Here is a 17,046-nt window from a genome sequence, read left to right as displayed (position 1 = left end):
ATGGTCGCCATTTCTGGCACTGTTCATCAAAGCAGAATCTGTTCAGTAACTGAACAGCAATTTCTTCAGGCACCATCTTGTCCCCATCTCGCAAGATTGACGCAAGCTCTCGCTTGGTCACCATGATCTTTACGAAGTTGCTTTTGCACTTCTTCTGATCAGATGGTTCAGTCTGCATTGAAGGGCTTTCTGGGTGCTCCGCATCCGGCACTATGTAGTATACTCCTTCAGGTTCTAGCATGGCGTTTGATAGAAATGACGACCGAGGCTGTCTTTCGCCATTGCTGGGACTGGATGTTATCTTCTTTACAGGAGTTGACGCATCAAATTCCTCCTCTCCTCCATCAAAGAGAGCATGGACATTGTCGTGGGGTCGACAAAAGAAAAGACGAATGCAATTTCCCATGATTCATTGTACTCAAGAATTGGGATTCTTGAGTATATATACAGGCATGCTTTAAGTGATTCACGTTGTAAGTAGTTAAACGTGCAAGCCATTACAGTATTATTTTATCAGTTCCTGTTTTCTATATAGCAGGGCAAAATTATATTGATCTCTAAAAATAATGATACTCGAATAGTTTATCATTATACTTTCTGGGAAGACAATTGCAGGCAATCAGAAAGATATACCTACTGGGGAAGGATCGAGTTGATGTCAAATACTAAATTACTAGGTATTTTTTTTTGGTCGGAAAATTAATTGGTATTTAAAAAGTCAATAGGACGCGAGATCGTCAACTGAATTTCCCCCTCAAGAACCTGTACAACATGTCTCCATAGATCAACCATTGTCGGCATACGAAATGAGATATATTACTGCAATCTCCTGTTTCCTAAAGTTAATGAAAATTAAGTGATACAGTAGATATACATGCATATAACAAGATTACATCATGGTTGAAGATTAAAGTATACCGGGATGTTGAGGTTCATTTCAATTAAGGAAATTAGATGAAGGATTCGGTTGATTTATCCGTCTTCTCTCTCATTTTAGGGGAAAATGCTGTTTCTCATCTCAACCCTCAACTCAGAGACCATCTAACTTCAGAGAATATCAACAGATCTGATATTTCCCAGATGGGCTAAATCATTAAAACCGTCTTAAGTCAAATTATACAAGCTGACTCACATCACTTCTTATGTTTTCTCAGCAGCGCCAATGCACATACCGCAAAGGCATTAGTTCCAGAATCGTACAGCAATCATACTGCAGCACCGGGCTGAACCATAAAAGAGAGACGCTGCCAATCCATGTCTATTGCACACCGCGACTCATACAAAGCTTGTCCAGAGTAAGCTGAGAATATATCAGGAATGCCCAAAATACAGGAGAATTAGCTGCCTAAACAGAACATCAATTCCAAGAGATTCATTGACTCTCTGCATTCAAGTTTATCTATCAATTCCCGTCTCAGATTGTATGAAAAAATTACCCCCTCAAAGACAAGGGTGAGGGAAGTCACAGGAAAGAGTACCTTTCAAGCTAAGGAGGATTGACTCTATAGTGGTTCTAATGTCCTTTTCAGCCCCTTATGCAAGCAAGATTATGAAGCTTCTAACTCAAGGGAGCTTCTGGTTTCTAACCATGACAGTGCAGCAATCTTTGTTGTCAAGAACCAGCCAACCTTATCTGGTGCCTCATGGAATGGGGCATTCAGTTCCTTCAAATGTGACTCGAAAACACTCGCTAGCCCTTTATCCGAGTACTTGTGTTTCCCATGTCCGGTGTTGATTCCTAGCAAAGGAGGAAGCTCCTCCCCAGATTGCAGTGCCTTGGACAGATCGTTAATCCAAACATGTAACGCAGTCAGAGCTGCCCCGAGGGACAAACTTTTCAAATGTAGAGACCACTGAGTTGCAGACCTGGACTGTATGTCTGTGTAAATCTCAAGCGTAAGCCCTAGGTCTAGTAGCTCACAGGCCTTCTCCAATAAATTGGCATTGACACATAGGTCGATTAAGCAATTGCAATAGGCCTTCTTTACATCAGCATTAATGGACTTAAAGAGTTCCAGTGCTTCCTCCTTAAAATTCAACTCACTCTCATGCTCTTTAATAAGTAGTTTAACCACATTTCCGAGCTTAGGATTAGCCTTCTCAATGCAGCAAACGAGCTTATCAAGATCCTCACTTGAGGTCTGCGTCATCACATTCAGGAGACACCCACAGAACCGGTCATCTGGAGTTATGGCCAACTCCAGGAGTCGATTGAATGTACTAACAACATCATCTGTGCGCTGGGCTTTTCCATAGCATTGTATAAGTGATGTCAAAACAAATAAGTTAGGCTCAAAACCTGCCTCCATCATTTGATCCAACATCCCCTCTGCCTCCGAGACCTTTCCACAACATGAATATATAGTAATCAGTGATGAAAATGTCCAACTGTCAGGCTGGCAAGTCCCGAAGCTCTTCATTTCCTCAAAAATCTCAACTGCCTCATCTATGTAACCAACATCAGCGCACATTGCCAGGAGAGTATTGTAAAGAATTATATTCAACTCCATTCCCTTCTCCTTCATCTCTCTATATATAGCTAGAGCATCTTCACTATACCGAGCTTTGCCATAGGCCCGTATAAGAGCTGCATAAGTGGCAAAACTCGGGGTAAACCCATTGTTAATCAACTCTTTGTATAAGATCTTGGCCTGCCACGGCCTCATAGCTCTGCCCATGGCATCCAACAGCGTGTTATATATAACCAAGTTTGGCTTTGCCCCAAGAGCCTTCATCTCTTCGTACACATTCAAGCACCCGTCAAAATTCTTCGTCTGCCCATATATCTTAATCAAAGTCGAGAATGTAACAACATCGACGCGCCACTTTTCAGTCCTAGCCCTGTCATAAAGGCTCAAAGCCATATTGACATTACCAGCCCGACCATATGCGTCGATCATAGCTGAATACGTAACATCGTCAGGATCGCATCCGAACTGAGGCATCTTCTCGAACCATTCAACTGCCCTCGTCGGCAGAGAACACATCCTAGCGCAGCCAATAATAGTGGAAAAAGTCACATTATCAGGCTTTACCCCTCTCTCAAGCATTTCAGCGAACAGCTTCTCTGCTCCATCCAAATCCTTGCACTTCCTAAACACCTTCAACGTCACATTATACATTATCACCGCCCTCCTTGGTCTTATCCTCTGTTGGAAGTACTTCAACGCAAGCACCGCATTCTCCGCATTAGCCATGTTATTGAGAACAACCACAGCATCCTGTTCCAATATCTTATCCCCCAAACCCCTCAAGATCCCGAAAACATCATCTTCAGTCGAACCACACGAGTTCAACGATTCGGCCATGTTCAAAACACAAGCGTACCTCGCATCATACGACTGTTGCCTGAGCTTTGAAGCTCGGGGGCTTTTGGGATTGACCCAGATGTAGCTTCTCGACGGAGAACCGATTTTCCCATCTGGGTGCTCAGAATCCGGTGATTCCGGTACTGGGTTCCGTGTTTCTTGGGAAACTGCGTCCTCCACGGGCACCTGGGTCGCCTGACAAGAGGATTTCGAGTGAAGCGAAAGGAAATCTGATTTGCGGGGGAAATTGAAGCTTCTGAGTTTGCTGTTCGGAGGGCAAGGGAGGGAGCTGCAGGGATGATGGCGGTCTTGGAGGAAGTAGGACGGCGAAGAGCAGAGATGGTACGCCATCTTCGTCGGCGTTTGCTGCTCAGAGGAAGCGGAAGAGACCTTATCGAGTGGAAATAGTTTTGTACCATTTTTCACCAGGGCAAACCTGTCAATTGGATAGAAAATATCTTCTCGAAATAGGAAAATAATTTAAATGATCCCCGAATTTTGATGAAATATGCAATATAATTTTTGAATTTGTAATTTATTCAACGTGATCCTTGAACTTTAACTTAATGTGCAATACCGCACTTGAACTTTTAATATGGTCAAACTTTTGATACATGCTTAATTTAATTCCCAAATCATATGAAATTATAGTCCAAGGATTAATGAATATGTAGTTCAAGGATTAACTTGAATATGTATAAAAAGTCTAAGGATCACATTGCAAAAAATTAAAAGTTTAGATACCACATTACACATTTGACTAAAGTTTAGGGATCATATTGAACAAATTAAAAATTCAGATATTACGTTACATGTTGACTTAAAATTCAAAAACTATTTGTGCCAATATCCATTTAAAAATTAACCCTTATTTTATTTGAAATAACGCTGTTAACGAGCATAGAAGTACTCGTTAAGTAAAAAATTCATGATAATGACATTAATAGATCAAAATATTTTGCTCATTATTCAATATTGTGTCTGATTTTTTTTTTTAATTTAACATAATCTCAAACTTTTAAAACTTGACCCGACATCGTCTTTTGTCAAATGGAAGAAAATATTACGTATAACAAGTGTGCCACGTCAGTTATGTATAAGTTCACTTACGTATGATACGTGTCCAAATGGGACCCACTTTTCATTTTCTTCTCTCTCCTCCTTACGAGAAAATATTCAGTGGTTTGTGCGCGCCACGTCACGTGCTTACGTGGCGTGCATGAACTCACGTGGATCCACTAGTAGAGCGACGTGTGGCTCTGACCTGGAATAAGAAGAAAAGATATATTTTCAGACTCTCTCCTCTCTGGCGCCCTAGAGGACTGACTCTGTCTCTCTTCTGACGCCTCTAGATAGACTGAACAAAGCAACCTTGCATTTAATGCTCTCGTTTATTGCCGCGTTCTCTCTCTCCCTCTCCCTCTCTCTCCCCTTTCACGTTTGAATGCCTATTTTCTTTTCACTTTAGAGCCTCTTCCTTCTTCCCCAGAAAACTTCCCTCTCCCTCTCTCTCCTCGTAATGAAAGCTAGATTAAGGATCAAGCTGCTGTATCAGCATGTGTTTTTTATCCGTGGGTCTATCGGCTGGTTTCACTTCAAAAATATTCTTTTGCATTGTCACGGCTGTGAAAGTCGTCCATACATGATTTATGTCCTAATGTTGTGGTGTGCATCTTTGTTCATTCGTTCAAAATGATCATGCATTGGCTTCACTTCTTGTCCTGGAGTTTGCAACAGATGAGTTGCAACATGCCAAACTTTTCTTAATGCCGGTTGCAAAAAGTAATTTTTTTGAGAGCGAGATCTTTAATCAAGAAAATGGATCCCCCACACAGCATTTCCCGATGCGATAAGCACCAAATAACATTTTGGTCCCTTCATTCAAATGTCCTTTTTCTACCCCCAATAAGGAAAGGGATCGGGAAGCTACTCAAATCAACCATTGAAGAACTTCCATTCATCATGAATAGACTCCATTCACGGCAAAGACTTGCCGAAATCTTTATACACAATGGCAGTAGTTGAAAGATGAAGTAAACATAACCATATTCGATATTATCAGTACAAATACTCGGATACTTGTGGCTCAACAAGAGTAGAGTACGAGGATGCAAAAGCTCAATCGCCCCTCCTAAAGTGCTTTACCAAGCAAGATCATAATAATAAAAAAAAGCATCTACACAAACACTAACAGTAATATCACATGGAAAACATTGCCACGCGATGGAATTTTAATACTAGGCAGTGAGCAAATCGTTCTCCAATTCCAGGTCTGAATCAGCTCCCAAATGGTGAAGTCTCGATTCTTCTAGAACAGCAAAATTCAAAGAAAACATGAGAGAGAGAAAGGTGGAAGGCTCGTATTGGCTTCCGGGATTTCTTACACAACAGCGACAAGCTCTTAACAAGGAAAAACTTGGCCAAAACCGAAACTTTCTTTGCCGGATTAAACCAAAACTGACAATTTGAAATGTCTACGAATGGATTTTTGGGTGGCCCATCCAAAGTTTGTTCTTTTTGGTGGGAGGAAGAGGAGGAGGGGAGGTGGAAGACGACCCTCCCTCGCGGCCGTTGCCGGAACCCGAGGAAGAACACGCAAATGAGAGAGAGAGAGTCCCAATGCGGAGGCGACGAGGCGGAGTCGGAGGTGGCTCGGGACCCAGCCGCTGCGACCGGCCTTCCGCTTTTCGCCGGAACCCCAAAGCTCAACGGCGGTTTCTAGAGCCCGACGAGGAGAGAGAGGGAGAGGGAAGTTTTCTGAGGAAGAAGGAAGAGGCTCTAAAGTGAAAAGAAAATAGGCATTCAAACGTGAAAGGGGAGAGAGAGGGAGAGGGAGAGAGAGAACGCGGCAATAAACGAGAGCATTAAATGCAAGGTTGCTTGTTTAGTCTATCTAGAGGCGTCAGAAGAGAGACAGAGTCAGTCCTCTAGGGCGCCAGAGAGGAGAGAGTCTGAAAATATATCTTTTCTTCTTATTCCAGGTCAGAGCCACACGTCGCTCTACTAGTGGATCCACGTGAGTTCATGCACGCCACGTAGGCACGTGACGTGGCGTGCACAAACCACTGAATATTTTCTCCCTCCTTACACTCTCTTCTTTTGCTCTTTTCTTTGGCTTCCTTTTTGCTTTGAGGCCATGGACGACAATGGCTGGCGGACGTGGATAGTAGCGTCACCGGCCAGCCATGGACAATAGTGTCACCGACCATACACTAGCCACACTCACAAGCGACACCGACACTCGTCCATGGCCGTCGTCATCATCATCCAGCCGGATTTGGTCGACATTTGGAGACTGAAATGGGCGAGGCCAGATTTGGACGAGCGACGTTGACGCTCTTCTATGGCCATCGTTGGCGTTGTTCGGCCAAATCTGGTAGGCTTGGTCGGCGCCGGGGACTCCACTGGTGGCGACGGTGGCGAGGCGCGAAGGTCGGGCTCAGAGGGAAAGGATGACGAGTTGGGTTTTTCGAGCAAGAAACACCGGAGGGAAAACCAGGAGGCGGAGGTGGCTCGAGCTGGGGGAGGTCGGTGTAGTTGGAATAGAGCCTTTTGGAAATTTTTTGAGACGTGCAGGTGGGACACCATTGTTGTTGCAAAGCAAGCTTCAGAGAGAGGCCAACCAAGGAGAGAGGTTGAAAGAAAAAACTCTGACAAGTGAGCTCATTATGGACACATGACGAATAATGAGTAGACTTATGCATGACTGACGTGGCACAATTATTATATTTAATATTTTATCTTCGTATGGTTTTTTTGATGACGTGGAGTGCCAAATAAGCATTTATGGGATGTAATTGATGAGGTGAAATGCCAACGCATTAAAAATGAGATTCTTTAGAAAAGCTCTTTTCTCCTTTTACCTTTTTTTTCCCTTTCTCCGCCATTGTTTACCTTCTTCCCTAGCAGCTTTCTTACAGAGACATCACTCTAATCGCCATCGAAGCCAGTCAGCCGGGGCCAACTCGTTGCATTGCGTGTAGCCACCATCAGAGCGTGTTAATGCCTATGCATTGCCATCATATCAGTATAAAAATATTTGTTGATCAACGGGCTCAATCTTTTAATTTTTGCAAAAGCATTTTTTCTAAAAGAGACTTCAAAACCTATTTAGAACCGGTTCAATCGAGAATTAGACTGATTGAACCATTTCCTAGGTAAAAGTAGGTTGCGGACTTGGAATCGGACACCAAACCAATCCTGGATCGATACTAGGTTCGTGGCGGTCCGCCGCTGCCAAAGAGGAGTAGGACACGAGGACGAAAGCCCCTTGACTCAGGAACCTAACTTCACATAACCTTTGCTCAGATGGATATTGCTTTAGTCGAGCGCGAGTCACCAGTACATTATGTTCAATCCCATTTTGCGAGCCAGCATCGAACTCCTCGACTTGAAGCGGTTCTTTGGAAGGCCCGTCCCCATCCAAAGGCTCGCGCTGTCTTCAAGCCCATCCTCGTACGGGGAGTTCACGGTCACGATCTCTATGTCCTTCCATCATCAACGGCCGGTACTCACATTCCACCTATCGGGAGGACATGCGTGGAGGGAAGTGGCTTGTGATCCTGATGCATTACAAAGGGCGATCCGTGGCCATAGAGGCATTCAAGCGGATAGTAACTCATGATGCCGACAGAATGTATACTGCAGAAGCCCGGCTAGAACTCGAGCACGGGTTCCTCGCGGAGGAGTCCGACGGCTGCCCATATCTTGTGGGTGTCGTGGCTCGTTGCTGGTGGCTTGGACAATTCTTCGTGGTGAATTGGGTCAATTCCTCAAAAGAATCCGAGTCTTCGAGGTGGATCTGGAGAGGGGGACCCAGACAGAGGTGAAGAGCTTGGGGATGGCGTTCAACTCTCTTGAACTGTTTATTCTTAACCGTTAATTCAGTTATAAATTTATGAACTTTTTAATTTGTTCTTCTAAACCTAACCCAAGAAATTATCTCAAATTGTAATTGAATGCGATGCCTCATACTGGTTTTTGACAAAAGATTGCAACCTGGTTTCTGAAGTTTCTTCATATTGATTCTTTTTAATGATAGATTCGAATTCAAAACCTAGTACGTGGTTTTTGCTTTATCATTTCAGTGTCGACATCGCAATTGCTTCAAGTCCTCAACATACTGATGGTAATACATTAAAGTTTGGATCGCGCATTGCTCGTGGCTTGGCGATATTAATGACAACAATCGTACCCATCAATAGATTAGTCTTAGTTTGGATATATATAGATGTAGTTTGTTCTTCCTTGTTCCTATTTCAAAAGACAACCTTATGGAATTGAGGGTGATATGCATCAACAATGACTAGAAGTTTATTTGCAGAAGCCAGCGATAACATGCATGACGGCAGCACATAGAAGGGTCAATACAAATTGCTTGGAGGAATGAAGTAAGGATACATCTGCTTTATAACACATCCATGGCGCAATTCTTCGCATTATACGACTGCGATCTTCACTTCATCGATCTTTAGACAAAGCCGTCAGGTTTTTTTATGCTCAATGGATGTCTTATGCAACTGTTGAAGGGTCGATCGTTTCAAAAGTGAGAGGGAATCTTGATCTTGAGCAAGACAATTTTGACTTGATCAAGTCTTTCATTATTGTCTTTCTGGTGGAGGGACGATGGAAGGAGGCAGGACCACAGCCACATACTCATCTTTATTTGGAGATGTTCAGCAAAAATTTGTGAAAATGTTAATGTAGCTTGTCCGAAAGTTGATCAAAATCTTAAATTTATAGATGAAGGGAGATCATATATGTATAAAGAGAATATAAATCTCAAAAATAAGCGTTTTGAGGCATTTTAGCATAGCTTAACTTATGGGGTGAATCATAGAACGGGAATGACACTAAGCAATTTTACTTGATTGATACACACTCAATATGCATACATGACCAGACTGACTTTTCACAACGCTTCAACGGTCGATAAAACCTCAACTACATAAATGAGCGGTTGATATTTATTAGGGCATTGAAGGGAGTATCGTGCGAGATAAAAGATCCACGTCATGATTTGACAGATATCGTGAAAATCCCAAACCATGGAAATGAAAACCCCGTTTCAACTAATATCACCGAACTCTCTTTACATTTGCAGGCAGGATTTCTGGCACTGGGGATAGCCGGCATCGCTGCAAACCGGTGGCCATCCATGACCACAACCATAAGGCGTCCTTGATGAACAGGCGTTTCCCTCATTGCATCGGTTGCTACACCCCAGGTAACTGGGTCTCCGGCATCCGCACTCGTGGGCCAGCCTCCCACACCCGTCATGGCACATCGGTGGCCTCCCGTAGTGACAGTTGCATGGACAGAACCCATCGCAACCCCGATTATGACATGGGATACAAACATTCGCCCCGGCCATCACATACACCGGCGGGTAGGTTGGCACCGGTGGAGCAGGATTTGGTGGTTTAGTTGGAGGGGTCTTCTCCTTTTCTTTCTTATCTTCTTTACCATTTTTCTTACCTCCTTTCTTTTTAGTGTCATCTTTCGGTTTCTGTTCAGGTAAAATATCGACGCCTTGAACGAAACATCTTCCCTTACACAATATCTTCTGTCGGACATTCTCGGGACTGCCATCCACCACTGTGATTGTTACTGTGTTTTTTGCCACCTCGTAGTTTTGGTCTTGGACTTCTGTGTTCACAAAGTTTTAATAAGTCCATACGTTACGAACACTTCATGTTATTCATAAAAAATAGTAAGTAAAGATGTACTGCACAATAGAACTGATGCATATGCCTTTGAGAGAGAAGAGAGGAAAGGAAAAGAACTAAGAAATCATGAACACAGCAGACCTAGAAATCATTTTGATTGGATAACATTTTTTCGAATTTCTTCAAGAAGTTGAGGAATAATAGGACGGAATAATTTCTTTCGTCTTCTCACAATCACTGAAAATAACAAAGATCCTCAATAGAAGTTTCATCAATATGATTAGACCAAACGATAAGTATGTTATGTCAAAAAAATCGATAAGTATGCATTTTGAATAATTGATTATGGCAAAGGCTAGGGACTCACGAGGGATCCCACACAGAATTTTCTTGATCTTCTTGAAACATCGATGACACTGAAGATCCACTTTGATCGCCATCTTTGTCGGCTGTAGTATTGCAAGCAAGCATAACAAAGTTAGAGAGTCCTATCTAAAAGCTTAAGCTTATAAGTAAAAAGAGATCACATGTATATAAAGAGTATATAAACCTGTGGACAGGCGACGTGCAATATTTTAGCACTCCCTCTCTCGTACAGATCGAATTAGGAACGGTACATAAGATTTAACAAATATGGGGCTGCACATGCGAAATAAATTGGGACTGAACCTGGTTCCGATACCATGTTACAAAGTTAAACCCAAAAACTTAAGTTTATAAGTGGAGAAAGATCATGTGCATATAAAGATCATAACAAGTGAAACTCATAACGAAATTAGTTAAACTCATAAGAAGTCATGATCATAAGCTAGTGATAAGAGTGAGGCTCGCAGCCGGCGACATTCCACATAATTGCATTAGCTATAATAGAAGATCATGAAGATCTCTCTCTCGTCCTCTCGACACTTAGAGGAATGACTGATGAAGAGAAATGCATAATATGTTCTTCCAAGCAAAGCAGAGAGAATTGAATAGAAGAAAGTAAGAAGATCAATGAAGTAGAGAGGCAAAGCTAAAGTGAAGGCGGATTTTGCACCTTCCCTGCCATATTTCTTGAGCTGACAAGACGGATTGCTGTCTGAACAAGTTCAACTCTTCTAAATAGTGGAACGTGAAGGTAGGTATGGTAGTTAAATAGAGAATAAAAACAAAGAACTTGAAGGTTCGTAGTCTTATCTCCTGTTGAATATCAGAAAAAGCAAACGTTGAATTCATGATCCACAGTATATTATCACCTACATTGTTGGTGGCAAAGATGGGTTAGAAACAAATTTTTGCACTTTTTCTGCCTTCCGCAATAGAAAAGACTGGAAAATGACATCACAAGTGCCATATTCGTAGGATGCTCATTTGCGTGCTATAATTTTTTTTTCCGTTCACATGATTGCCATATAAATGTTTTAGTTGATCACTCGAGTGCCGTGACTTTTTAAATTGTTTATCACAAGTGCTATGCCATGTCAAATTTTCGACACTCGGGTGAATATTTTTTAAAAGTTACGGCATTCAAGTGATTGAAAAAAAATTATGCAACTCAAGTGAACATCGTATGAAAGGTATATTACTTGTGGTGTCCTTTTCCCATCAAAAGACTCGTGATAAAATGATATAGCGAAGATTACAATCATACTTGAGTCACTCAAATACTCTTGGTGTTTCCTAACTCTTAATTACAACCAATAACTTACATAGTGTTTAGCCCTCACAATTTTTTGGGAAATAATCTCTTAATCTTGCCAAAAAAATTCATAAATTTTACCCCAAAATTTGTTGCCTTTAAACATATACTAGTTCTTTCATTAATACAATTCACGTTCAGCCCTTAAACTCATGGAAATTCTCCAAGAATTCCAATGACAGCCACCAAGCCGGAGATCTATTCTGCACATCAACGGCATAAATACAAAGACCATCTCTTGGAGAATATTTATATTAAACTTCAGAAAAGAACGTTTGATGAGCCATCTCCAACGTGAATTAGGAAATTGTGTTTTCCAACTGACTTCACATGGTTTAACACAAGTCCAAGTTAGATTTTCCTTTTTCGACCGTGATGTAAACACACTTCCATTCAGGTTGGATATTGTTCACGAGTTCAAACACGAGATGTAAGTTTAACAAATCTCCACCTCTTGAGCCAAATAACAATTGCTTCGCTGGAACTTGAAGTCATCACTTCGACTCTTGCACGGCCCCTTACGGGCTCAACAAATCTTCTCAAACTTAGTAGCTATAAAATTCATTGGCACTACAGGCTCTACCTCATTATACGAAACATTTGTGCTGATTATTACGCTAGCACTTGATATGTCGGCAGTTTCTGGTTGCAACTCCATATAATGCTAAATACTGTCCATATCCGTATAAATGTTGCCATAACCACTCTTATCCAAATGTATCAGAGACTTGCCAAATATAACTTTTTGCTGAAAAAGTGAATTTAATTTCGGACACTACAATGAATAGTTCCGCTCACCTTGTGCATAGCCTAGGAATATGCACCTTGTTGCCCTCCCATCAAACTTACCATAATATGGGCAATAAATATTCTAAAAACAAAAATGTTAGCAAAGTTATGTGACCACACTTCCTCGGGAGTCGAACATTCAACCACAATCGATGGGATCTATTCACCAGGTAGCTTATGGTACTAAGAGCATCCGTCAGGAATTTCCTAACTAGATCAATGTGAGAGCATTTTATGGATCGTCTTTAATAACATTTTACTTATCACAATTCATTGATACTAGTGTTGTGTCTTACTATGCCTTCCTCCTTCTAGAATTTGTTAAACAACTCAAAGTAGAACTCCATACTATTGTCGGTAAGCACATGCTTGATCTTATTACCAATCTCCATTTTAATCAAAGCACTCAATTGTCTAATTCTAATAACAACATCAAACTTGTAACTCAGCACAAGCACCCATGTGCCCTTTGAGTAGTCATCCACAAGTGTTAGCATTAATTAGGCGCTCTTTATTGAACAAAACCGCGACAGCCTGTGAACATTCAAATGAACCAACTTTGCAATCTTCATGATTTCTCCAACAATCACACTGAACTCCACTTTCCCTCGTTTGACAGCACCTACATAAATTCAATTTCTTAGCCACATAACTGCACACAAAATTTCTTTAAGTTAGACCCTTTAGGCTTCTCTCACCATTGTACCCCAAACGTAGGTTCCATATGTTAGACTCTCAAATGGATGCATTCAAGTCTTCATGGCGAAATCTTTCATTGTCTCTCCTTGAAGCTCATACAGGCTATTGTGGTTGATTCCTCTCATTATCACTAGGGCACCTCAGTTGACCTTTAGAACTCCACCTTCTGAAATATACCAACACTCGGTTGCGATAAATGAGGTTCTTATTCAACTTGGAACATGCCTCATTCCAGTCATTGTCCTTATGATATCGTCTTGCATTCTGATTTTGACATCTCTAACAACCACACATCATACTCTTAGTTGTTTCTCAACTGCACTTTATCAATATCAATACAATGATAAGTAATAAATCAATTCGTGTTTAGCATACTATGACATGAACATATAGAATCCACAACCTATTTGTCAAATGACAAATCCTCAATGACAGATAAGACATAATCAATATCTTTCGAATTACTATCCGCTATTGCAATAATAACATTAGTAGACTCGATTCCAAGTTCCTTACCTTTATTGTTCTTTAGGTTAAGATAATCCCTTCTAAGATGTACCCTCTTGCTGCAGTTCCAATATACAACAACCCATGGCCTACACTAACTACGTCTGTTCATATTCACACTAATCCCACTAACAAGAGTAATAGTTCTACCTTTACCTTCACCTACTAAACCAGGAGGCACAAGTTCATCAAATTCTCTTCTACTAATGTCCTCACTCACTTTTAATCAAAACGCATGATCTCATTAAACTTCAAGCTTCTTGACCCAATGATATTACTAGCAATAGTAACAATAGTATTGCAATTATTAGCTAGTAAGAATAATATAATCAAAGCACACAACTCATCATCAAATTCAATCTCAAATGAACTTAATTGACTAACGACAACATTAAATCCATTGATATGCTCAGCAACCAACGCACCTTCACTTTTCTTTATGTGAAAACAGAAGCATCAAGTAAACTTTATTGATGGTAGAGGGTTACCCGTACATGTTCGACAAAGCATTCATCGGTCTCGTAGCGGTCTTCTTATTTCACGATGTTGTCAATCATATTCTTTATTTTAGATGTGATAGAATAATAACGCTAATCAAGACACATGATTAGACATTGAATTGAACTTAGAGACTGCAATCATAGTGGATTTCATGTTTGAGAAAGTTATCAAAAGGAATCATCACCACCAACCTATGATCATTAATTTAACTTCAAAGAATTCCTTCCGTGAGACAAGTGGCCTCCATGGATTTGTATCATTCTGCAGGGTTGTAAACAAATAGCACTAATCCGAAAAGTAGGTCGGCCCCAAAGGAGTACAATGGTTCTGAGTCATCCGATTAGATTATACATGAAAAGTCGGCCTTCCCTATGATTTTTGCTTGGTTTATTCTAAGAAGGAATTAAAGTTGGTTCCTACCACCGATTCCACATATTCTGGGTTTGGTTTATTTGAAGAAGGAATCAAAGTTAGTTCCAACCACCTATTCCGATCATCTCATCTTCATTTACAAGTTATTTTTACAAGTGTGGCCAATTTGATGGGCTCGACTCTAACGTGTGGTTAGGCAAAGATTACTCCTCTAATATACAAACACACACCACGACAAGCTTTTACTTTGATTAGCCTTTAAGAATCAAGGGTGCGGGGTGCTGTGCTCCTTGTCATTTGCTCCCGTTAAGGACCACAAAGGCATGAGAAGAAGGTGGATGAGATAAAGCGAAGCGCTCGAAGAACAATGATTGAAGATTGCAGCATATTTGTTTACAGAGACAGCAGCATACCGCTACATTGTTTTTTGCAGAATTGGCCGATGCATCGAGCTGTACTAAATAGCCATCGTACTTAGTCCGAAAAGTCGACTACGACAAATGCGTAGTTATTCCCCCCTCCATAAAAAGACCTTCCCTTTTTTTTTTAAGGAAATAGAGCAAACACCACCCATCACCGTAGGACATTTGCTTTTATCCTGGACCGATAAGAATGGCTTTCCAAGTGAGCCAGAATTTGATTAAACTTTGGAGTTGATCGAACTCTAACTTCATGAAGGACTGCAACACACCTTGTCCCTTGGAGTACTTTGCCGAAAAGTCCCCGGAGTCCAATAAGATGGTGTAAACAATAGTTACGGCGTTTTACTAAAACACACAAAAAAGGGGGTATGGGTAGAAAATCTACAAACGTCGCTGGCCTTTCTTTTCTTTTCTGACTACTTTATTCACTTCACTAAGTATAAAGAATGCCCGTGAAGCACCACCCGCCTGGGTGGCGTCGCTGGAGCGGGCGCTCTTCCTCTCGCAAAAGGTTGAGCGTTTGAATCCCGGGCGCCGCAGGGTGACTTAACCAGTAGCACGTGTGTGGTGGCTAGCACGTATCGCCCCTAGGGTTTACCCCGGCTGTCGGCCATGCGGGGGTTCCCTGGGTTACCAAAAAAAAAAAAGAATGCCCGTGAAGCTTTGGCAAAAAATTATTTCTATAGGACCAGAATAACATGATCTTCCTAGACATTCATGAAAGGTGTTTAAGTTGTAAAATTTTCGTGATTGAGGATGGTTTTCACTTTGGAAGATCCCTTAATGAGTTCCCAAGGAAAATGAGATTTTATTTCTCACATCAAACAATGCAAACTGGTTGGATGATAAATGGGCAGAATGTAAAAATTCTGACCAATCAAAAGAACAAATATAGAGAGAACAGTGTGGAATTTATCGATTTAAGCATTCTCCTTGAAGAGAAGAATTCCATGATAGCATCTTCAATGTCATGTCCTATGATGGGCCAAGCTTTTTTGTAGAATAAGCTGTTATACCCATATGGACAGGGAGCTTTGTAATTGTTGAAACCCTTGACGACTCCGCGAATATCTGCTCTTTGAATAAACGATGTATTGATAAGAGCACTAACATCTTCATGAAATAAAGATGCGAGCCTGTCATATGGGATGCGACTATGACCGGAGTTTCGAAGTAAGCGCGTGATTAGGATATTACCGTATCCTTGAGAGCCCTCTCATCAGTGATAATAGAGCCATCGTCGAGTAAAAGCTGATTAATCTTGTTTTGAGCACTTCTACGCATCATGGAGGCGAAGAAAATCTTGCTGCTGTTATCACCCTCTTTAAGCCATAAATTTCTAGATTTCTAATTGAGAAGGACTTCTTCATGTTTGCTAAGAGCAAGGAGCTGTTCTAGTTGTGCCTTTTCTTCGTTCCCAATGTTAGGGTTGAAGGGGTCCATAACGAGCTCTCGTTGAATCCGCTGTAGGGTTTCCCAGCCTCCTTAACCTTCAAATGTAGGTCACCAAATTGAGATTTGTTAAGGAGTTTTAGTTGTTGCTTCAAAGCTTTGAGTTTCTTCACCACTGTAAACATTTTGGATCCTCTAATTTCCTGTTGCCAACAAGTGTTTACCATGTGCAAGAAGTCGGGGCTTTTAGTCCATAAGTTGAAGAATTTGAAGGAGGGTTTTTTCCTCCAAGGAGTTGGGTCGAGATGCACTAAGCATGGGGAGTGATCAAAAACACTTGGAAGCAAAAATTCGACCGGATAGTGATTATACCTGTTCTGCCAATCCGCATTGATCAGGACTTTGTCAATTCTGCTTGCTTTTAGATTACCATCCACCCTTTTGTTAGTCCAAGTAAAGAATGGGCCTATGGAAGGAGGTTCAATCAGTGCAAGTTCATCAATCATGGTGTTCAGCTCCTCCATACCAAAAGTCCATCAAGTGGTGGAGCCAATCCTTTCATTAGTATCCCTCATTTCATTAAAATCCTCCATTAGTAACCAAGGTAGATTTCCAGAATTAGCAGTAGAAAAGGTTACTATGTCACACCACAAAACCCTGCGTTCAGTTTCATTATTACTTCCATATATAGCAGAGAGTAGAAAAGGGTC

The 17,046-nt window shown here is 41.3% G+C and overlaps 2 protein-coding genes across 2 annotated transcripts; both read right to left on the bottom strand.

Moving 5' to 3' along the window:
• Positions 1–1,226: 1,226 nt before the first annotated feature.
• LOC115689288 (pentatricopeptide repeat-containing protein At4g16390, chloroplastic) lies at positions 1,227–3,726 on the bottom strand. Its single transcript, XM_056315824.1, has one exon. It carries the CDS (start codon positions 3,657–3,659, stop codon positions 1,548–1,550), a length of 2,112 nt encoding a protein of 703 aa, XP_056171799.1. The 5' UTR covers positions 3,660–3,726; the 3' UTR covers positions 1,227–1,547.
• A 5,526-nt stretch (positions 3,727–9,252) lies between these two features.
• LOC115689290 (protein PYRICULARIA ORYZAE RESISTANCE 21-like) lies at positions 9,253–11,064 on the bottom strand. The gene is made up of 3 exons (XM_030615293.2): positions 11,013–11,064; positions 10,344–10,425; positions 9,253–9,956 (listed from the first exon to the last, which is right to left on the bottom strand). The coding sequence occupies exons 1-3, from the start codon at positions 11,022–11,024 to the stop codon at positions 9,400–9,402; spliced, it is 651 nt and encodes a 216-aa protein (XP_030471153.2). The 5' UTR covers positions 11,025–11,064; the 3' UTR covers positions 9,253–9,399.
• Between the last annotated feature and the right edge of the window lie 5,982 nt (positions 11,065–17,046).

Source organism: Syzygium oleosum, unplaced genomic scaffold (assembly GCF_021117445.2).
Source record: "Syzygium oleosum isolate NSW1041296 unplaced genomic scaffold, Sole_v2.1 Sole_v2.11, whole genome shotgun sequence".
Taxonomy (NCBI): Eukaryota; Viridiplantae; Streptophyta; class Magnoliopsida; order Myrtales; family Myrtaceae; genus Syzygium; species Syzygium oleosum.
Note: the sequence above shows the minus strand (reverse complement) of the source record. Positions and strands in the feature narration are given on the sequence as shown.

Bases quoted from the DNA above. Each gene is read 5' to 3' on its own strand.
- LOC115689288 (XM_056315824.1), bottom strand. From the start codon at position 3,659: ATGGCGTACCATCTCTGCTCTTCGCCGTCCTACTTCCTCCAAGACCGC.
- LOC115689290 (XM_030615293.2), bottom strand. The intron at 9,957-10,343 runs GTGAGTCCCTAG...TTGTGAACACAG, and splicing joins AATTCTGTGTGGGATCCCTC to AAGTCCAAGACCAAAACTAC.